The following is a 23,738-nucleotide window of genomic DNA, read 5'->3' as shown; positions in this document are numbered from 1 at the left end:
TCTATCTTCTTTTTTCTTCTCTTCGATTTATTGTATTGTCAGCCGCCCGGAGTCCTACGGGATTGGGCAGCATTTAAATGTTATTAAACTCTAAACTCTAAATGTCTGTGCTTCTTATGGAGCGAATATTGCCGAAGCACCATTTACCCGCTGGTCCCCACCCTTCGGCCATTTTTAGCCTCTGTGTGTCCAGTTTTCGACCTCCACGAAAGTCCTACGTGGAGGCTGAAAATGGGGCGCATGGAGGCCAAAAACGGGAGCGGAAAATATGATATTTGTCCTCACTATTAAGAAGTTTCTCTTTCCTAAAAGTAAACCATTCTATTACTGATGCCAGGCTGGACTGAATAGATATCGTGTCGCAATGAGAGGGCACCTTCTCCACCCAGTTCTCCTCCCTCCTGGGTAAGAGAAGTCCAAAGGATCAGCCTGCCCAAATTAGGAGACCCATCCACTTCTTGAATTGGAAGACTAATCATTTCTCTTGGGCGCTCTTTCCCATGTTCCTTCTATCTAGAGACATCATAGCTGTAACCTATCTTCTCTGTTCATCAGTGGGCACCTTTCTTAAAAGACATCACTCGGAGATGTCCTTGAAGCATCTGGGATAAAAGGGATACAGTGGTTGCTGATGGAAGGTGATCCCTTTTTGCGACCTTCTGACAAGCAAAGTCAACAGGGAAGCCAGATTCACTTAGCAACCGGGTTACTAACTTATCAGCTGCGGTGATTCACTTAACAACCGAGGCAAGAAAGGTCATAAAAAGGAGGCAAAACCCACTTAATATCTCACTTAACAGAAATTTTGGGCTCAATTGGAGTTGTAAGTCGAGGACTATCTGTAGAGCAGCTGCTCCAGTTGGGGACTGCTTCATTGGGCCTAACGGCAGGGTCATTCATTCATTCTTCTCCGCAGAAGCCTGGTGGATCCACAACTCCATCTACAAAAGAGCCCCTTAGCTTTTTAAAAAAGGAAGAAAACTGGAATTCAATCTGAAATCCACAGCATGGATGGTGGGCTGAAGGATCCTCTTGGTCATTAAGACCTCTGAAGTCCACACAGAGTCATAACTTTGGCACACGACTGCTTTAAAACGTGCCGGATTCAGTATCTGACCAGTTTTAAAGCAGAAATCTTGTCCCGGCACTTGTCTTTCTGGTGGTAGCTAACGTGCAAGAACCTGCCGACATTGGCTACCTCATGCCTATTTCCTGAACAGTGGGTCACATGGCTTTCTCAGTACAGTTCAGTTTTCGCGTCTTCCGGAACGAATTTACCAACGAGTACTGAGGTACCACTGTACATTGGAGATGGGTGGACTATATGACCTACAATGATGGAGAGATTTTGGGACTAATTAATATTCAAGTTGTCTTTCTCACAGAGCTTCCACATCAGAGCCAAGTACCACCTATCTTCTCTCTTTCCCTTGAAGAGGTCCCTACCTCTTCTCAAAACTGAGGCGGGGGAATCCTACCTAGAATAAACTGTGAACGGAAAGCATTCGAGATGCGGAAAACCTGAACATACTTTTTATAACATCTGAAGTTCTCTTAATTCCATAAACATTGCTCTAACCGCAGTTTCCACGCCAAATGTCCGAGATCGTTGCATCTACAAGGACAGCATGGAAATAATTCTTAATCAACATGGAAGGAATTTAAAAAAACAAACAAAACACAAATCCAAGAGTGAGATCAAAACATCCAGGAGATATGGGCTTTGGCCTGTTTCTTCTGCTATGTGACCCCAGAGGTCTAGATCCCAGTCCGTTGCTGGTTACTTGCTCCGTTCTGCATTCTCCATCTCTAGGCCCACATTCTGTAATGGAAGTAGAAGCCCGAGTTTGGAGTTCTTGATGGCGGCTGGCACCGGCCCTTTTCTGACGGAAGAGAAGCGGGCAGAAAGTTGTGGAGTCACCTTTCCAATGACAGGACTATTGTCTGTGGACAGAACTCAGCTGGGTTATGTCTTCAGTCTATTTTGTTCTGTAAGCTCATTTGGGAGATATTTTTTTTAAAGAAGAGTGGGGAGGGGAAAAACCAGTAACACCTGTTGTATCCTTCACTTGGTGTCTCTATCAATGGTACAGAAGGGCTTAAGACTCCGAAGATGACCGAGAGACACTCTGGAGGAGAGCTTTGTATATGGCAGAGTTCAGAAAACGGGGGTAGGAGTCTCTATGCATAAGCGTGTAAATCTGTAGCTGCGCATCGTCGAAGGTGTGCAAAGAGGGCTCCTGCATCTTGCGGTTGATGCCTTCGCGGACACGGGAGTCCAAGCTGACCTGAGAAAAAGGAGGAGATCGGGCAAAACACAAGAAGAAAGATGATTTTGGTGAACTGTCAATCAAGGGAGAGTCAGTTGGGTCTAGAGGTTAAGGTTAAGAAGTCAGGAGATGGTGAATTCTAGTTCAGCCCTAGACATGGAAGTCAGCTGGGTGACTTTGGGCCAATCACCAGGAGACTGGGAGTTCTAAGATTTAGACATGAAAACTGGCTGGGTGATTTTGGACCAAGCACCAGGAGACTATGAGTTCTAGTCCCGCCTTAGACATAAAAACTGGCTGGGTGATTTTGCACCCATCACCAGGAGACTGGGAGTTCCAGTCCCACCTTAGACATAAAAGCTGGCTGGGTGGTTTTGGACCAAACATTGGGAGACTGTGAGTTCTAGTCCCGCCTTAGACATGAAAGCTGGCTGGGTGATTTTGCACCCATCACCAGGAGACTGGGAGTTCCAGTCCTGCTTTAGACATGAAAGCTGGGTGGGTGATTTTGGCCGAATCACCAGGAGAATGGGAGTTCCAGTCCCATCTTAGGCATGAAAAGTGGCTGGGTGGCTTTGGGCCATTCCCTTTTCTTCAACCCAACACAATTCCTAGGGTAGTTGTGGAAAAAAGGAGAGGAAGGAATTTGTCAAGAATTTTCTCCTTGGTTCTGAGTTGGTTGTCTATTTAATGATTGTCCACCTATTAGTTCTTGTTCTGCCCTCCTATGCTTCGGAGAATTAACTCCTATCCCTTCTTCTTTGTGAAAGCCACTCGAATATTGTATGACAGGTATCATGCCATCCCTAAGCCTTCCCTTCATTAGGGTAGACATATCCAATTCCCTCAATTGTTCATCATGCAATTTAGTTTCCAGATCCTTTTTCATTTTTTTTATTTTTTATTAAATAATTTTATCAATTTCATATATACATTCACAATTATATGATCTCATAACTGTTATTAATAATATGTATTTATAACAATTTTTCCCTACTGTTGACAATATACTTGAAGATTGCTTTTTTAACATCCCATAGATCCATCTTATCTTACAACGGTCCTACTTCTTCTTCCCTCCCTCCCTCTTTCCTTCCCTCGTTTCTTCTCTCCTACTCCCCTTCCTTCCCTCCCTCCTTCCCCTTCCCTCCTTCTCTCCTTCCTTCCCTCCTTCCTTCCCTCCTTTCTTTTCTCCTTCTTTTTCCCTTTCCCCCTTCCTTCCCTCCTTTCTTCTCTCCTTCCTTCTCTCCTTCCCTTCTTCCTTCTCTCCCTCCTTCCTACTCCCCTTTCTTCTCTCCTTCCTTCCTTCCTCCTCTCCCTTCTCTCCTTCCCCTTCCTCCCCTTTACCCTTCCCCTCTTCTTCCCATTCCTCCCCTCTTTCCTACTCTTACATTCCCTCCCATTCTTCCTCTGCCTTTCCCTTTCTCCTATTCCTCTCCTTCCTCCTCTCCTTCCTATCTTTCCTTCTACTCCTCCCTCCATCCACTCTATCCGTTGTTGTGTTTACATATTCATTTCCCTCAATTGTTCATCATGCAATTTAGTTTCCAGATCCTTTTTCATTTTTGCTGCTCTTCTCTGCACTCTTTCTAGAGTCTCAACCTCTTTTCTCCATTATGGAGACGAGAACCGGAGGCAGTATTCTAAGTGTGGCCTCACCACTGCAGTATAAAGTAGAAATATCACTTCTTGTGATAATGGTGGTGTTACCCCTCCGTTATTGGAACGCGGTGGCTCAGTGGCTAAGACGCTGAGCTTGTTGATCAGAGAGATTAACAACTCGGCGGTTCGAATCCCTAGCGCCGCGTAACGGAGGGAGCTCCCATTACTTGTCCCAGCTTCTGCCAACCTAACAGTTCGAAAGCATGTAAAAATGCAAGTAGAAAAATAGAAACCACCTTTGGTGGGAAGGGAACACCTTTGGCATTTAGTCATGCCGGCCGCATGACCACAGAGACATCTTCGGAAAGCGCTGGCTCTTCAGCTTTGAAACGGAGATGAGCACCACCCCCTAGAGTCGGGAACGACTAGCACATATGTGCGAGGGGAGCATTTACCTTTATCCCTGTTAATGCAGCCTAGGACTGGCACTGGTTTTCTGAGATAAATAGATTTAGCCCTACTTTGACTGAAAATGTGTACCAGCTAAAGTCATAATCAAACGTGAAGGAATTTATACAGTGTGCATAATTATTAGGCAAGTTGTATTTTTGAGGATTGATTTTATTATTGAACAACTACGATGCTCTCAGTCAATCCAAAATATTAATAAACCCCAAACCTTAATATTTAAGGAAGTAAAAGTGATGTTTTTGGTTTTCTTCGAAGAATACCTACGTGTGCACAATTATAACTTACTAGTGTGCAGAATTATTGCGCAACTAAATGAAAATGTTCCCATCTCACTTGTTTATTTTCATCTGTTAAAAGTGAGAATAATAAACATTGTTGAGAATAATCAAAATTTACGAGTAAACATTTAAATAAAAATAAAAAAGAACAACTCCACCCTGTTGACTATTTGCAACAAAACATTTTGATGGTTCTGTGATATTTTAGCAATTTCAAGGGTGCTGCATCCGTCTGAAAGACATTTTACTATGTTTGACTTTTCAAGAGTTAATTAAATCCCTTTTTGGCCCATTTTGCCTGAGGAAAAAAAGCTTGCCTAATAATTATGCACACCTTGATATAGGGGGTTGATCTCTTGAGGCCACACCCTCCCTCGTTACGCAAACACACATCACCTGATCTGCTTATATCCACTATGCATTCCAGTTTGGGAAAAACAGAATAACAGAGTTGGAAGGGACCTTGGAGATCTTCTAGTCTAACCCCCTGTTTAGGCAGGAAACCCTACACCACTTCAGACAAATGGTTATCCAATCTCTTCTTAAAAAGGTTCCATTGTTGGGGAATTCACAACTTCTGGAGGCAAGTTGTTTCACTGATTAATTGTTCTCAGTGTCAGGAAATTTCTCCTTAGTTCTAAGTTGCTTCTCTCCTTGATTAGTTTCCACCCATTGCTTCTTGTCCTCTGCCTTCAGGTGCTTTGGAGAATAGCTTGACTCCCTCTTCTTTATGGCAGCCCCTGAGATATTGGAAGACTGCTATCATGTCTCCCCTAGTCCTTCTTTTCATTTATACAACTTAAGAGGTGGAAAATATGCATAAAAATGACTATATGGTCAAAACACTCACTTGCCTAATAATTACACACTTTACACTGGAGTGAGAAAACCTTGGTAAAGTTTCTGGACTGCAAAGGGAAGGGGAGAAGGGCCCCGGGGACTACCAATTACCAACTGAGTGAAAACTGATATGTGAAACATTTTGGGGTGCGGGAATTTATTTATTTATTTATTTATTTATTTATTTATTTATTTATTTATTTATTATTTATTTATTTATTTATTTATTTGTCTTGTATGCCGCCCACTCCCGGAGGACTCCGGGCGGCTCACAAAAGACAAGGGAAAGGGGGGAACAAGATAACAAGGAATAAAATAAGAAAGGACATACCTCCTTGGGAGAAAGGATGGAGATGTAATCTTCATAGATTTCTCGTGCTTTCTCGTCGATGTCTCGCTTGTTGCATTTGCTTTTCAGCTCCTCGCAAGCTAACCAAAAGAGCATATTCTCCTCGCTGTATTCAGTCCGTAAGAACTCCCGAAACACGTTCCTGCCAGCTGGGGTTTTCATCAACTTGTCAAATGACTGAGACCAGACCTTGACTTCTTCGGTGGTGGGTTTGTTGCTGAAGTCACAGGAGCCATAATCCAGCAGAAACAAAGCAAGGTAGAGTGAGTCACAGTGGGAAGAAGAGGAGGAGGAAGAAATGTGTTATTGGAGCGAGATCCCGGTAATTCTTGCGCAATTTCTAGAGCGGTGTTTCTCAATCTTGGCAACTTTTAAGACCTGTGGACTTCAACTCAAACAGTTGAAGTCAACTTCAACAGTTGGAAGTCCATGCATCTCATCTCATCCCATCTCAACTCAACCAGTTCAACTCAACAGTTAAAAGTCATCTTCAACAATTGAAGACCACTCAACCAGTTTAACTCAACACAACACACCTCAACTAATTCCATCTCAACTTCCACAACTGAAGACCAGACAACTCAATTCAACTCAACCAGTTCAATTCAACAATACCACTCAACCAGTTCAACTCAACAGTTGAAGTCAACTTCAACAATTGAAGATCACACAACTCAACCAGTTCAATTCAACAACACAACTCAACTCAACCAGTTCAACTCCAACAGTTGAAGTCAACTTCAACAACTGAAGACCACACAACTCAATTCAACACAACCAGTTCAACAACTCAACTCAACCAGTTGATCGCAACAGTTGAAGTAAACTTCCATAGTTGATGTCCACACATCTTAAAAGTTTACGAAGTTGCAAAATAGTGTTCTAGAGCTTTCACGCTCCTTTACTGGAGGCTTTCAACCTACAGGTAGTCCTCCATTTACAGCTATTTATTTAGTGACCACTCAAAGCTACAATGGCACTGTAAAAAGTAGCTTAAGATTGGTCCTCACACAATCATCCCAGTATCCCCACAGTCATATGATCAAAATCCAAATTCTGAGCAACCAGCATGTATTCACAATGACTGCAGCATCTTAAGAGTCATGTGATCTTCCCAGCTGGTTTCTGACAAGCAAAGTCAATGGGGAATCCAGATTCACTTAACAAATGCAGTGATTTGCTTAACAACTGTGGCAGGAAAGGTCATAGAATCGAGCAAAACTCCCTTAACCAATGTCCAAGTTAGCGACAGGGTCTTATTGTGGCTGTAGCAATAGCAATAGCAATAGACTTATATACCGCTTCACAGCCCTCTCTAAGCGGCTTACAGAGTCAGCCTTTTGCCCCCAACAATCTGGAGTCCTCATTTTACCCACCTCCAAAGGATAGAAGGCTGAGTCTATCAACTTTGAGCCAGTCAGGATCGAACTGCTGGCTGTGGCCAGATTCAATGTGGCCTGCAATACTGCATTCTAACCACTGCGCCACCATGGCAATAGAAGGGTCCTCATTTAGCCCACCTCGGAAGGATGGGAGGCTGAGTCAACCTTGAGCCTGGTGGGATTCGAACTACCAAATTGCAGGCAGCTGGCAGGCAGCAGAAGTAGCCTGCAGTACTGCACTCGAACCACTGCACCACCAAGGCTCTGTAAGTTGTATCTCCTGAAGCTTTCAGCAATACCAAACTCGCAGCTTACAAGGAAGAGAATGTCACTAGTGGAAATCTGACTGCCCTGCTTCTCCTCCTGTCCATGACGTCCTCCCAGCCCTAAGCTATCTCGTCCCAAAATTTAACGCAGCTTCCTTTTTTTGGAGCATGAATTAGGGTGAAAAACGTATTAAAATATCGCTTTCTTATTCCACCCTTCATTTCCTCCCGGACGGAGATGCCCGTCAAGTACTTTGAAGTTGCACTGATGTCAACGATGACATTTAGAGCGCTGTTAGTTTTGAAAGCTCAGCTCTTGGTTTAGGTCTCAAATGTATGATATATCCTTTCTTTATGAGACTGAATTCTCTTCCACAGCGCTCCAAAGGAGTCCTTTGAGCAGCCAACAACAGGAAAGGGCCATCCATCAAGGAATCCATAAACACACTCCTTAAGTTCAACATAACTGCTCTGGATTTGTACAACACATTTTGTTGTGGCCTGCCAGCGGCCAGGAGAGTTGGCTGCAGAGTCAGACAGTGAGGAGGTTGGGGAGGAGCATGGGCCAGTCCTGGAGACTGGGGAAGGTGCGGACGAGGGCTCTGCGTCGGAGGCAGAGGTGGGGCCAAGGCCTTTTGTCAGTTCTCAACTGCCTTCGGAGCTAGACAGCAGTGAGGCAGAGGAACAGCTGGAGCCTGTTCCCGGTGTGCGCATGCGCAGAGCTGCCAGAAGAAAAGAACGGCTCATAAATCAGGGTCGACTTGGAAGTAAAGCCACAGCTGGACAGTGAATGACCCCTCCCATAGGAAATAAGAGCCGAGGTGGCGCAGTGGTTAAATGCAGCACTGCAGGCTACTTCAGCTGACTGCAGTTCTGCAGTTCGGCTGTTCAAATCTCACCGGCTCAGGGTTGACTCAGCCTTCCATCCTTCCGAGGTGGGTAAAATGAGGACCTGGATTGTTGTTGGGGGCAATATGCTGACTCTGTAAACCGCTTAGAGAGGGCTGAAAGCCCTATGAAGCGGTATATAAGTCTAACTGCTATTGCTATTGCTAATAAGAGAAGCAAAAGGGGAGTGGGACTTTATAGGAAACAATTTGTTCGTTAGTTCGTTCGTTTTAGGAGTGTGAAGATCTGTCCGTGAATCTCAGGGACTCTGTGCCAAGTCTTTCCTTGCACAGCACCTCATTTGGGAAATATTCACATGGCAGCTTTCCAAGCTAGATAAGGTCTGTGGTCATAAATTCACCTTTGAAAGACTGTTTGCCAGGCCTTTGCTGAAGGTGAATGAGAGGAATTCACATTCGTCTAATAAAAGGGGTTTTGTTGGAAGCAGGAATCTGCTTCGTGCTTTTTGGGGAAGCCTAGGTCAGAACACATTTCAACCAACCAAACAAGCTGTGTTCACGCAGCACAAGAGGCCACCATAAACCTAACCCTGATTCAAACCAAGCAAGCTTTTTAAGTGTTTTTTCCCCCTGTGAGACTGGTCTATCAGGGCAACCTGGGCTACCCAATTATGGGACCGAGCATACTGCTTCCCCTTTCTTAATCTCTCCCCTGGTATAAATGACAAAGCGAGGAGAGCCCGTGGCTTAGAGGTTAATACATCTACCTAATATGCAAGTAGCCTGGCTCGAATTCCAGAAAAGGTATGGCTAGCGGAAGAGAGCTAAATAACTTGAAATAGATCTATACTAGTCCCCCTTTATTTCTTTGTCAGCTAGTTTAATAGAAAGAAGGACTAGGGGACACATGATATCAGTCTTCCAATATCTTAGGGGCTGCCACAAAGAAGAGGGGTCAAGCTATTCTCCAAGGCACCTGAGGGCAGAACAAGAAGCAATGGGTGGAAACTAATCAAGGAGAGAAGCAACTTAGAACTGAAGAGAAATTTCCTGACAGTTAGAACAATTTAACAGTGGAACAGAAGTTGCCTCCAGAAGTTGTGAAAGCCCCAACACCGGAAGTCTTTAAGAAGATGTTGGATAGCCATTTGTCTGAAACGGTATAGGGTTTCCTGCCTAGGCAGGGGTTGGACTAGAAGACCTCCAAGGTCCCTTCCAACTCTGCTATTGTATTGCATAAACATAAATTCAACACAAATAACTTTTTGTTTATTTGTATGCTGCCAAACAGCCTGTTCTGACCTAGGCTTCCCAAAAGCAGGAAGCCGACTCCTCGTCCCGATAAAACCCCTTTTATTTAGTTTAAAGGGAATTCCTCTCCATCAAAGTCCCGGCCGACAGTCTTTCAAGAGATTTCACAACGACAGACCTTTATCAGGCTTGGAGAGCTGCCAGGCCGATATCTTCCAAATGCCACGCTGTAGCAGCAATTACTTGGTAAGCAGCAATTGCTGTAGCAGCAATTACTTGGTAAGAAGTCAGGAACAGATCTTCACCCTAATGAATTGAACTAATGGTCTCCTGCAAACTCCCCTCTTCTTTTGCTCCTGTTTATTCCCTATGGGAGGGGCCATTCACCATCCACCTGTGCCTTTACTCCTGAGTCAGCCCTTGTTCCTTAGCTGTTCCCTTCTCCTGGCAGCTCTGCACATGCGCACACTGGGAACAGGCTCCAGCTGTTCTTCTGCCCCACTTGATGTCTGACTCCAAAGGCAGCTGCTAACTGGCATACGGCTCTGGCCCCCTCTCTGCCTCCGACACAGGGCCCTCATCAGAGCCTTCCCCAGACTCCAAGACTGGCCCATCTTCCTCTCCCCAACCTCCTCACTGTCCGAGTCTGCCGCCAACTCCGCTGGCCGGCCACAAGACTGTCAACAACTCTTGGCGACTCACAAAATCCAACCCCAGTAAAAGCTTAGCGTGTCGTGCAAACCCCCCTTCCGGCCAGATCTTCATCTGGCCTGGTTGGTTAGGATTGCGGTGTGAACGCAGCCCGGGGTGCAGCCCCGATTCAAGCAGATTGTGCGAATGCCGCCAGCCAAGCAGAAAGAGAGTCCCATGCAAATAAAATAAATAACTAAATAAAACTCACCAGGATTCACAGTTTGGAATGGTCTCCAATTTCGTTTCGCGAGATGCTCTCCAGGCCCTTTCCCGGTCTTCATTCCTAACGATGCAAAAAGAGAGAGAGAGAGAGAGAGAGGAAGAGGGAGAGAGAGAGAAAGAGAGAGAGAGAGAAAGAGAGAGAGAGAAAATAAGATGAGAAGCGAAACGTCTTCAAAAGAAAAAAAACAACAACAAGAATGTCCAGTTGTCAGGCCTACAATCCATCTTTTCTTTTTGGACTTCAGGCCTGCCACACTTTCTAATATTCATTTTCTATTGTGGGAAAATGGGACGGGGGGATTATACAAAGTTGGGTGATAGGTAGCCATAATAACGTTTTTTTCTAGAAAGTCAAGGTCATCCATTGTCTCTGCACCTGGCCGGAACTGGATGGATGGATTCTATCAAAGTCCCGGCTAACAGTCTCAAGAGATTTCACAACTACAGACCTTTATCAGGCTTGGAGTGTTGCCAGGTCGATATCTTCCAAACTCCACGCTGTAGCAGCAATTACTTGGCAAGAAGTCAGGAACAGATCTTCACCCTAATGCATTGAACTAATAGTCTCCTGCAAACTCCCCTCCCTTTTCGCTCCTATGGGAGGGGCCATTCACCATCCACCTGTGCCTTTACTCCCTTGCTCCTTAACCATTTCTTTCTCCTGGCAGTGGAAGATTGGACCATGTGATGGACTTGCAGGCGTGGGGGGCAAGATCTTGAACTTTCAACTGGGTGGGGAAAAACGGGAAGCTTTCAGATTCGGGTTTCCCCAGCTGCCAACATGTCTCTCTTAATAAATTGGAACTTTGAGGAAGCTTTTCCCTCCGACTCTGATTTACTTTCGGATGTTTCTATTCTCTACTTGTTCTATTCTATTTCTATTCTATTCTATTTTCTACTTGTTCTGTTCTATTCTATTCTCTACTTGTTCTGTTCTATTCTATTCTATTTTCTACTTGTTCTGTTCTATTCTATTTCTATTCTATTCTACTCTATTCTATTCTAAAAAGCAATCTCAGGAAGTTGCAAAATCAGTTGAAAATGAGAGCAACAAATTCAACAGGAGGTTGCTCAATTAAGCAAAGAGAAACCAAACATGGAGCCATAGCCTTGGTTATACCCAGATGCCCAATGTGCTAATTGCACCAGAGAATAATTAATTTTCTGCAACTGGAACCCGAATTAACAGGTGGATGATGTGGCTCCTGGGGTTTTTTTTTCTGCCTGAAGTTTGAGTCTGGTCTGATTTGATTTGGCCAGTAGATGTCAGGGTACCCTCAATGTTTAGTCAACCAGGAAGGAGAAGTTGGAAGTCTAGAGACAGGAGAACATTTCCACTTGCATTGTCAAGGAGAGGTAGTCCTCAACATACAACAGCTGTTTAGTGACTGTTTGAAGTTACTGGTAAGGCTTTGTAAAGCCTTAGTGAGATCACACCTGGAATACTGCATCCAGTTTTGGTCACCACATTATAAAAAAGATGTTGAGACTTTGGAAAGAGTGCATAGAAAAACGAACAAAGAGGATTAGGGGTCTGGAGGATAAAACATATGAAGAACGGTTGCAGGAACTGGGTATGGTTAGTCTAGGGAAGAGAAGGACTAGGGGAGACATGATAGCACTCTTCCAATATCTCAGGGGTTGCCCCAAAGAAGAGGCAGTCAAGCTATTCTCCAAAGCACCTGAGGGCAGGACAAGAAGCAACGGGTGGAAACCATATAATATTCATTGTTCTTTCTCCTGTTTCCTTGCAGACGTTTCATTACCCAACTAGGTAACATCACCAGTGCTAGTAAGGAGTGCCGTTTGCTGTCAGTTTATAGTCTGGTGACTTGCCTGTCGGTGTTGGGTCTTAAGAAATTCTTTGGTTGGGCTATTTGCTGATGGTTCTTTGGCCGTTTCTAGATTGGGGTATTGTTTACTTGACTGTTGGTCTGACATCAGCCTTGATGATGTTACCTAGTTGGGTAATGAAACGTCTGCAAGAAAACAAGCAAGCTCAGAGAACAGGAAGGACCCCTTAGATTCCACAAAGAAGGAGGAGTCAAGTTGTTCTCCAAAGCAGTGGTCACCAACTGGTGGTCCGTGAGAAAATTTTGGTGGTTGGAAGAAAAAATTATGTGCCTTTTTTATATTGCAGTAAATACTATTTATCTTTTTAAAAAATCATCTTAGTGGTCCACGGGATTTAAAATTATGAATTTCGTAGTCCCTGCGGTCCAAAAGGTTGGTTACCTCTACTCCAAAGCACCTGAAGCCAGGACAAGAAGCAATGGATGGAAATTAAATGATGAGATATACGGTTCCACCACAAAACCGTGTTCGACTAAACCGCGTAGCTGACGTCATCACAGTGCGACGAAAAAAGCACGCTGTAAACGCTAAAGCTAAAATTAACCCCTAAACCTAAACCCCCTAAACCTAATCCTAAACCTAACCCTAAACCTAACCCTTAACCTAACCCTAAACCTAACCCTAAACCTAACCCTAAACCTAACTCTAAACCTAATCCTAACCCTTAACCTAACCCTAACCCTAAACCTAACCCTAACCCTAACTCTAACCCTAAACCTAACCCTTACCTTAACTTGAATCGGCTTGCTTTCAAAGCGCTATTTAAAGCGCCCTTCTTTCTCCGCGGTCGCTGTTGTCGCCCTGCTGATGACGTCAGCGACGCGGTTTAATCGGGCGCGCTTTAGTGGAGCGCGGTTTTGTCGTGCCACGGAGATATACAACCTAGAACTAAGGAGGAATTTCCTGACAGTGAGAACAATTAATCAGTGGAACAACTTGACTCCAGAAGTTATGAATGCCCCAACACTGGAAGTCTTTAAGAGGATTTGGGGATTAGGGAAAAGACCTATAAATCTTATTAATAAATTTCTGTTGAGAGCTGGTTATAAAAGGTATAATCTCTTTTGGGCCTGAGCAGAGGAGAGGTGAGATAAATAGTAAACAATTTTTAGTTAACTACAATAATAATAAGGAAATGTTGATGGATAATATTTAATGATATATACAGGTGTGTTGTACTAGTAAAAGTAATTCGGACAGAAGCGCTAATTTGTGAGTTGGAGGAGGGGGAAAGGGGAGGGAATGTTAGATATCCTACTAATTGACTCTCTTTTAGAATATGTTATAAAGATGTAAAGTTATGGTACCTGTCGATCTCTGGGTACGCTTCAAGGTGCTACTTATCACCTACAAAGCCCTGCATGGTATTGGATCTGGGTACTTGAGAGACCGCCTACTGCCAATTACCTCCACTCGACCAATTAGATCACATAGATTAGGCCTCCTCCGACTTCCATCAGCCGGTCAATGTCGACTGGCAACCACGCGGAGGAGAGCCTTCTTGGTGGCAGCTCCGACCCTATGGAACGAACTCCCCGTGGAGATTCGTACCCTCACCACCCTCCAGACCTTCCGCACAGCCCTTAAAACCTGGCTGTCCCGACAGGCCTGGGGTTAAAGATATTGACCCCACCCGAATTGTATGAATGTTGTGCTTTTAACGATGTATTGTTTTATGTGTTTAACATGGTTTGTCCTCCCTCCCCCTGAACTGTGAGCCGCCCTGAGTCCCCCCAGGGAAAAGGGCGACATACAAATAAAATATCTATCTATCTATCTATCTATCTATCTATCTATCTATCTATCTATCTATCTATCTATCTATCTATCTATCTATCTATCTATCTATCTATCTATCTATCTATCTATCTATCTATCTATCTATCTATCTATCTATCTATCTATCTATCTATCTATCTATCTATCTATCTATCTATGGTAGACTCATTGAGATTGTGAAAGTGTGCCAGTAGATGGTTGTGTCTTTAAATATAAATGATTTTAGAAAAAAAACAAGTTTAAGTAACTGTAATCAAATACTGTGATAGTAAAATACATAAATTCTAAAATGTACAACTTCATTTGAATGAAGTATAGGTAATGATTGTGGAAGAAATGCACGTATCTGCACCAATGGACACGCTTTCTACAAGATGTAACGAAAGATGATTCACCTTTTCTTTCTTTGTGTGTGTAATAAAAACAATTAAAAATCTTAAAAAATGAAGAAGATTTGGGGCAGCCGTTTGTCTGAAATGGCAGAGGGTTTCCTGCCTAAGCAGGGGGTAGGACTAGAAGATCTTCAAGGTCCCTTCCAACTCTGTTATTCTATTCTATTCTGTTTGTTTTTTTTGTTTATTATATTTATATGCTGCCCTTTTCCCCCGAAGGGGACTCAGGGCGGCTCACAACTCAAATCAGGGAAGGGGGATACAGTCAAAAAAATAATAATTAAAAAACGAAACATAACAATGCATAATTTAAAACACACAACAGTCATACCATTCGGGACGGGGGCAACAGCTCTTTAGCCCCAGGTCTGTCGGAACAGCCAGGTTTTAAGGGCTTTGCGGAAGGCCTGGAGGGTGGTGAGGGTTCGAATCTCCTCGGGGAGTTCGTTCCAGAGGGTCGGAGCAGCCACAGAGAAGGCTCTCCTCCGGGTGGTCGCCAGTCGACACTGGCCGGCGGATGGAATTCGGAGGAGGCCTAATCTGTGGGATCTAATCGGTCTAGTGGAGGTAATTGGCAGGATTAAGGTTCGACGTGTTTTCCTTTACACCAGAGTAAGATCATCTCTGGCCCCTTCCATCTGGGCCACTTAAAGCTCCTGTCATTTATGGTTGCTGGAGAACTCCATTCTAGCATTCCTGCGCTATGGAAAAAGCCTTGCTATTTATGAGCATTGAAACTTAAAAGCCAGGGACAGGCGAGGGGATTAAATGCACACTGAGCTAGGAAATGAGGGCATTTCTTAGAAAACCCCACAAACAAATTAGCCAGGAGGGAATAACTCTAAATTTAAAACACTTAGACCCAAGAGCATGCAGAGAACGGGACGCGTTTTGCAAAGTGTAAATAGGAGATGCCATCTGTTTGCGACCGTGTTTAAGAGTCGCTTTGTTAAATGCACCAAGCAAATAAACACCGCTTAAGCCCAGGGTGGATGGCACAGGAGGATAAAGGGACTAGTTCAGAGGTGGTATTCAGCCAGTTTGGACCGGTTCAGGCAAATCAGTAGCGGAAATTTTGTGTAGTTCGGAGAACTGGCAAATGCCATTTGTAAACTAGTCCCTTTATCCATCTTCATTTATCCATCTCCATTTAGAGATGGATAGATAAGATAGAAATGGACATATCTATCTATATCTACCTATTTCTATCTCTATCTATGCGTATGTGTGTGTGCGTGCACACACACAGAGAGATATATGTGGATGGGCCTATCACGCGTGCAATGGCCAAATTGATTAATAGTGTATAAAGGCAGGTATCTCTTTAATGGCTTTTACACTCTAATGATGTTAACAATGGCTAATGAAAGTTTAGTGAGCAATATATTTTAAAGTTTTGGAGATCACAATGTCTGTTTCTTTTATAACTACACCTGGGACTCACATTTTTAAGACAATTCACAATATAGTGTGTGTGTTTGTGTGTGTGTGTCTATACATACAATTCACAATATAGTGTGTGTCTATCATCTACCTACCTACCTACCTATCATCAGCTGGTCTTGTTGTATTCGGGTCTTTTCCCATGTAAGCTGGTGGCCTTCCAGCTCCAACGGTCCTTGGAGGAAGCAGACTATCTAGACCCCTTCCAGTCAGGCTTCAGACCCGGTTACAGCACTGAAACCGCCTTGGTCGCATTGATGGATGATCTTTGGAGAGCCAGAGATGAAGGACATCCCTCCATCCTGGTCCTCCTTGACCTCTCAGCGGCTTTCGATACCATCGACCATGGTATCCTTCTGCGAAGACTGCGGGAGGTGGGAGTGGGAGGCACCGTGCTACGGTGGTTCTCCTCCTACCTCTCGGACAGGTCGCAGTCGGTGTTAGTGGGAGGGCAGAGATCGTCCCCAAGGCCCCTGAAATATGGGGTGCCGCAGGGTTCGGTCTTATCCCCCCTACTATTTAACATTTACATGAAACCGCTGGGAGAGATCATCCGTAGGCACGGGATTAGATACCATCAATACGCGGACGATACTCAATTGTATCTGTCCGCCCCGTGCCAAATCAATGAAGCGGTTGACGTAATGGACCGGGGGCTTGAAGCCGTCATGGACTGGATGAGGATTAACAAGCTTGTGCTCAACCCAGAAAAGACCGAGTGGCTGTTGTGTTTTCCTCCCAAAAATTCGGCTACTAATCCAACACTCAGGCTGGGGGGTCAAATTCTACACCCCTCAGAGAGGGTTCGCAACTTGGGAGTCCTCCTGGATCCACAGCTGTCATTCGACCATCATATAGCGGCTGTGACCAGGGGGGCATTTGCCCAGGTACGCCTGGTGCGCCAGTTGCGACCCTACCTGAATCGGGAGGCCCTCACAACAGTCACTCGGGCCCTCGTGATTTCTAGGCTGGAATACTGCAATGTGCTCTACATGGGGCTGCCCTTGAGGAGCATCCGGCGACTTCAGCTAGTGCAGAACGCAGCCGCGCGAGTGATTGCGGGTGCACCCCGATTCACCCGCATTACACCTATCCTCCGCGAGCTGCGCTGGCTACCTGTCGATCTCCGGATGCGCTTCAAGGTGCTATTGATCACCTATAAAGCCCTACATGGCAGTGGATCTGGATACTTGAGAGACCGCCTTCTGCCAATTACCTCCCTACGACCTATAAGATCCCATAGGTTAGGCCTCCTCCGCATCCCATCGGCCAGCCAATGTCGGCTGGCAACCACAAGGAGGAGGGCCTTCTCAGCAGCGGCCCCGACCCTTTGGAACGAGCTCCCCGTAGAGATTCGTACCCTCTCCACCGTCCAGGCCTTCCGCACAGCCTTGAAGAACTGGCTCGCCCGTCAGGCCTGGGGATAAGGACCATTACCCCGCCCGAATGTTGTATGCATGTTGCGTATTATTTTATTATGTGTTGTCGTCTTAGTATTGTATTCCCCCCTCCCTGGTTTTCTGTGAGCCGCCCTGAGTCCCCTCAGGGAAAAGGGCGGCCTACAAATAAAATCAATTCAATTCAATTCAAGATTGAGATTGTCTTGGCAACCCAAAACCCAGCCTGAAGATGGTGAGCCAAGACAATCTCAATCTTACACGGGAAAAGACCTGAATACAACAAGACCAGGATATATATATGTATGTATGTATGTATGTATGTATGTATGTATGTATGTATGTATGCATGTGTATGTATATGTGTGTGTGTGTGTGTGTGTGTATATATATATATATATATATATATATATATATATGTGTGTGTGTGTGTGTGTGTGTGTGTGTGTGTGTGTGTGTGTGTGTGTTGTTGTTGTTGTTGTTGTTGTTGTTGGTGGTGGTGGTGGTGGTGTGTGGAGTGTGTATCCTAGGGTGGAGCTGAAAGGCAAAAGGGAAGCAGTATGCTCCCTCCCCTATTTGGCCATACCAGGTGCTTTGACAAAACACCTAATCATTCCCCTGGCTCAGCTGGTAAGAGAGGAGAGCTTGTGGCTTAGAGGTTAATGTAACTGCCTAACATGTAAAATAGCCCGTTCAAATCCATCTCTAGCTGGCCATCAGAATCACATCCTAAGTATCCCCACAGAGGGTTCATTAAGTGACCATTGTAAGTCGAGGACTTCTTGCAAGGCACACAGAGCCCTGGTGGAGTTGTAAAGCCGTGCACGTGTGCGTGTGTAGAAGAGCAGGCCAGGTGCCAGGAAACAGCTGAACGTCCCCCCCCTCTCACCGCCCCCTGCGGGAGGCACCTACCAGGAGCAGCTGCAACAGCAGCACCAGCACAAGCAGCAGGGGTTGCCCCGTCGGTGGTTGCTGGCCCTCCGCAGTGCAGCTGGAGAAGTCTCATGCTGGGACATTGGAAGGGGTCTGTCCGGGTACGGCGGCTCTGGGTACTGCAAAGGGGAGGAGCCAAACAGAGAGGGTGAGGAACAAGGCGCCTCGGCCAGCAAACTCCTTGCGAGGCCCTGCAGAGAACATTCAATCAATTATTTCCTTCACACTCACTCACTGATTCATTCACTCGCTCATTGACTGACTGATTCAATCATTGCATTTATTCATACTCTCACTGATTCATTCACTCGCTCATTGACTGATTGATTGATTCAATCATTTCATTCATTCATTATTCACAGTCACTCACTCACTGATTCATTCACTCGCTCATTGATTGGATTCAATCACTGCATTCATTCATACTCTCACTGATTCATTCACTCACCAATTCATTCACCAATTGGGTGACTTTGGGCCAATCACCAGGAGACTATGAGTTCTAGACCCACCTTAGGCATGAAAGTCAATTGGGTGACTTTGGTACCAATCACCAGGAGACTGTGCGTTCTAGTCCTGCCTTAGGCATGAAAGTTAATTGGGTGACTTTGGTACCAATCACCAGGAGACTGTGCGTTCTAGTCCCGCCTTAGGCATGAAAGTCAATTGGGTGACTTTGGTACCAATCACCAGGAGACTGTGCGTTCTAGTCCCGCCTTAGGCATGAAAGTCAATTGGGTGACTTTGGTACCAATCACCAGGAGACTGTGCGTTCTAGTCCCGCCTTAGGCATGAAAGTCAATTGGGTGACTTTGGTACCAATCACCAGGAGACTGTGCGTTCTAGTCCCGCCTTAGGCATGAAAGTCAATTGGGTGACTTTCAACCAATCACCAGGAGACTGTGAATTCTAGTTCCACCTTAAGCATGAGAGCTGGCTGGGTGACTTTGCACCAATCACTAGGAGACTCTGCAGGATGTGCGGGATCTAGGTTGCATGTGTGAAACCGTTCCCCTCCTCCCCCCCGCCACCGGTCCAGGGCCCCAGAAAAGGTGCGGACCACTGCCCTCCAAGGCACAGTTTGAAATGCTAACCTGGTTTTGTAAACAACCAGAGTTAGGATCATCAGCTTACCTGCTTCCCCACTTCGCAAACGGTCGGCATGGGGAGCCCTCTTCAGCCCTTCTGGCCCACGCTGGGTACTTATTCCGAGCCCAAGGGCTAGCCAGATGTCTCCGTGGCCCCTGCCCTGCTTAGGGGAATTGCAGCTTAGGGAAGAGCCCCTGCAGAAAGCAAAAACATTGCAGTGGTTAGTTAGTTATAGTTTAGTTTATTAGACTTGTATGCCGCCCTATTCCCAGGGTTACAAGGATAACTTCCTGTGCTGGTCTCCCACGCCTCCCTATCCAAAGAGCCGAGGTGGCGCAGTGGCTAGAGTGCAGCACTGCAGGCTACTTCAGCTGACTGCAGTTCTGCAGTTCGGCTGTTCAAATCTCACCGGCTCAAGGTTGACTCAGCCTTCCATCCTTCCGAGGTGGGTAAAATGAGGACCCGGATTGTTGTTGGGGGCAATAGGCTGACTCTGTAAACCGCTTAGAGAGGGCTGAAAGCCCTATGAAGCGGTATATAAGTCTAACTGCTATTGCTATTAAGCTCGCATTCGAAAATTAGAATTAGAATAACAGAGTGGGAAGGGACCTCGGAGGTCTTCTAGTCCAGCCCCCTGCTTAGCCAAGAAATACTAATAAGGCTGCTAAATGTACTTCTGTTGTGATCTATTTCCACTTCAAAGGCTGCTTTTCACTCAGATATAATAAGAACTGGCATATACCAATTCAGACAAATAGTTGCCCAATCTCTTCTTAAAAAAAAACCTCCAGCGTTGAAGCATTTACAACTTTTGGGGGCAAGTTGTTCCACGGAATAATTGTTCTAACTGTCAGGAAATTTCTCCTTAGTTCTAAGTTGCTTCTCTGCTTGATTAGTTTCCACGCATTGCTTCTTGTTCTGCCCTCAGGTGCCTTGGAGAACAGCTTGACTCCCTCTTCTTTGTGGCAGCCCCTGAGATATTGGAAGACTGCTATCATGTCTCCCCTAGTTTTTCTTTTCATTAAATTAGACACACCCAGTTCCTGCAACCGTTCTTCATATGTTTTAGCCTCCAGTCCCTTAATACTCTTTGTTGCTCTTCTCTGAACTCTTTCTAGAGTCTCCACATCTTTTCTACATCGTGGCAACCAAAAATTCATTCACCGTATTTTAAAGCAGGGGTCCGCAAACGCCAATACGTGAATTAGCACCGTGCCACGGCATGCTAGAAACCGGGCCGCATAAACAAGCAAAACCCCCTCCGTGGGATGCAGGCCGCATGCAAAACCACACTTCTTGCCATCTGTGGAAAACCCCCTCTCCACAGGAATGGTCCCTGGTTACCCCAAAGGCTGGGAGCCGCCATTATGAGCCGCGGTGATGCAGTGGTTAGAGTGCAGTCCTGCAGGCTACTTCTGCTGATCACCTCCAGAAACCATCACAAAAGTCTTCCTAAAAATTAAACCACTGATGATGTTACCTAGTTGGGTAATGAAACGTCTGCAAGAGGACTATCCAATTCAGAGAGCACCCAGGAGCCCTAATTTAAGCATAATTGGGAAATCATTTCATTTAGCTATCAACTGTCTTCTTAATTTTGTTAAAGGAGATATTTTCAACTGCCAAATGCAGCTGTGAAGATCGAACTTTAAGTCCTAATACTTTATGTTGCATCCGTAGGCAGGAATGAAATGTTACCAGTTCAGGCCAGTTCACCCGAACCGGTAGTAAAAATGCTACCGGCTTACCGGAACCGGTAGTAAAAAAATTCTTTAAAAAATAAAGAAAGTTTCAACGATCCAACAAAAGAGGAAACATTTCTCCTTTGGTTTTTCGTTTGTTTGGAGAGCCCTCCGCCAGCAAGAACGGAGTTCGCCCCCTTTTCTGCCTGGATGGCCTCCTGCAGTCCTCTGCCAGTGGAAACGGAGCCCAGGGGGCCTGCGTGTGCCCCCACCTACCCCCAGATCTAAGCACCCCGCACGGTCTACGGGCCTTGAGTTGACACCCCTGATTTAGACAGTTTAATAGGTAGTCCGTGACTTACAATCATTTGTTTAGGATGTGTTGCGAGTTACACCACCACTGAAAAAGTCTCTTACAACCGGTCCTCACATTTACGACCACGGCAGCATCCCCATGGTCACACAATCAAAACTGGGCAGATGGCAAGCAGGTTATTTATCACGGTTGCAGCATCCCACAGTCACTTGATCTCCATTTGCGACCTTCCCAGCTGGCTTCTAACAAACAGAGCCAAGGGAGGAAGCCAGATTCGCTAAGCGACCGCCTGATTTTCCCCAACGACTGCAGCGATTCGCTTAGCAACGGGGGCAAAAAGTTCGTAAAACTGAGTCAAACTCGCTGGGCCAGCTTTAGTAAAATGTTGGCCTCGTTTGCAGTCATAAATCAATGGTGGCGGTATTTCTTTTGCCTGCTTAAAGTATCATAAACATGACACTGAATAAAATATAGTTGCACCGCAGCCAGGAAGAAAAACAGACGGATTTTGCATCAGCCGTTGCTCAACATTATTCAACAGGCTCCCTTCAGTTGTTTTGGGAACGGTTCCCAGATCTCGAGGTAGCAAAGCTAGCCAAGTAAGGAGGTCTTCGCTCACACAGGTTGCCTGGAATCTTTTTTGGTTTTTCAAAACGATGAATACGAGGGCAACAACAATAAGGAAGTCTTCGGGGGGAGGGGGGGGAAACAAGGAAGTCCAGTCGCCTTCTGAAAAAAGCACCTTCGGAAGAACCACGACCTGAAAATCTCTACGGACTTTTTTAGCTACACAATTTGGGATTAAGACCTTTTGAATGGTGTTGAGAGTAGGAGTGGATTTCCAGAAGGGGAAAAGAAAATGCAGACTACAGGAACCAGGAGCATCACTCAGGGGACACTGAGGACAGAGATAAACCTCCAGGTGGCCTCAATGACTCTCTAAAAAGGTTGCAAATGACCAGCTGTCTGCAAGGAGTAGAAATCCTTCCATTCCCCGCCTTCCAGTCAGAGCTGAAGAAGCTTCTTGGATGAGAAGCGAAACGTCTTCAAAAGAAAAAAAAAGACAAGAAAGTCCCGTGGCACGACAAAACCGCGCTCGTCAAAATCGCGGTGCAAAAGCTGCGACGTCATCACTGCGCGTCATCATCGCCGCGGCAACAGCGCAGCAACAGAAGGGCGCTTTAAAACGGCGCCGCGGCAGAAAGCCAATTTCAATTAAGGTAAGAGTTAGGATTAGGTTTAGGGGTTTGTTTTAGGGTTAGGTTCAGGGTTAGGTTTAGGGTTAGCGTTAGGTTTAGGGTTAGGTTTAGGGTTAGGTTTAGGTTTAGGGTTAGGTTTAGGGTTAGGTTCAGGGTTAGGTTTAGGTTTTACATTTAGGGTTAGGTTTAGGGTACTGAGTGCTTGGGAATGCGCGGATTTGCCCTCCGGGATTATGTCATCGCGGTAGGGTCGCGTTTTTCCTTAGCGCTTCGAACGGCACGATTTAGTCTTCACGCTTATATCTCCGCGGATAAGGGCTTTGCGGATTAGTGGTGGAACCGAAAGTCCAGCTGCCTCCTGAAAAAGCACCTTTGGGACAACCACTGCCTGGACGACTGAGAATCTCTACAGACTTTTTAACAATAACAAAGCTTCTTTAACATCCCAGATTCCAACCCTGTGCAGTTTCCTAGTAGTCTCTCATTGCAAATATATCTAATCAGGTCCACCCCTGTTGAGCCTTTTGAGCTCAACATCTGCCAGTCTACTCAGGTGCTCAAGGCAGGAAACTGGGGCCAGGTTGAGCGAATTCTACTTTATTGCCCATAAGGAAATCTTGCCAGCCTGAAAGTACGAAGTTGAAGCCAAGAAGTTTTGGAGTTCAGATTCGTATTTTAATACAGAAAATTCCGAAAACGAAGACGAAACCCGAAACTTTTCTTTGGGGTTTTAATGGGAAAAGACTTGGGAAAAAAAGAAAAAGGAACTTTGATCTTAGATACGTGGACAGGAGCAAGGCTACTTACTGTACGCCCCACCCCCAAAAATGTAAGGACGTTTCAATTCCCACCAAGGACAAATGGCTGCAGAAGCTGATGTAGAAATGGCTAAACCGACTATTTTGATTAAAGAAAAGAATATACCCGAGAGACCGCCTCCTGCCGATTACCTCCCATAGACCGATTAGATCTCACAGGTTAGGTCTCCTCCGGATTCCATCTGCCAGACAATGTCGGCTGGCGACTCCCCGGGGGAGAGCCTTCTCTGTTGCAGCTCCAGCCCTCTGGAATGACCTCCCCGTTGAGATCCGGACCCTTACTACCCTCCTGGCCTTCCGCAAAGCCACCAAGTTCTGGCTGCTCCAGCAGGCCGGGGGGGCTTGTGAAACATCCAGCCCCACG

At 45.5% G+C, this 23,738-nt stretch overlaps 1 protein-coding gene across 1 annotated transcript in view; it reads right to left on the bottom strand.

Annotated features, from left to right (window-relative positions):
• Positions 1-1,511: 1,511 nt before the first annotated feature.
• The window catches only part of RGS19 (regulator of G protein signaling 19), a 42,308-nt gene continuing 20,081 nt past the window's right edge, over positions 1,512-23,738 (bottom strand). Inside the window, exons 2-6 of the mRNA XM_087720607.1 lie at positions 19,405-19,553; positions 18,250-18,389; positions 10,459-10,533; positions 5,793-6,027; positions 1,512-2,288 (exon numbers count right to left, since the gene is read on the bottom strand). Coding sequence (XP_087576733.1) covers positions 2,100-2,288; positions 5,793-6,027; positions 10,459-10,533; positions 18,250-18,389; positions 19,405-19,434 — 669 coding nt within the window. The 5' untranslated portion in view covers positions 19,435-19,553 and the 3' untranslated portion in view covers positions 1,512-2,099. The remainder of the gene's footprint in view (positions 2,289-5,792; positions 6,028-10,458; positions 10,534-18,249; positions 18,390-19,404; positions 19,554-23,738) is intronic.

The sequence above is a fragment of the Thamnophis sirtalis genome, unplaced genomic scaffold (genome assembly GCF_051295495.1).
Source record: "Thamnophis sirtalis isolate CommonGarterSnake01/CBP01778 unplaced genomic scaffold, rThaSir2_p1.2 scaffold_7, whole genome shotgun sequence".
NCBI lineage: Eukaryota > Metazoa > Chordata > Lepidosauria > Squamata > Natricidae > Thamnophis > Thamnophis sirtalis.
This window is presented reverse-complemented; position numbering and strand designations above follow the sequence as displayed.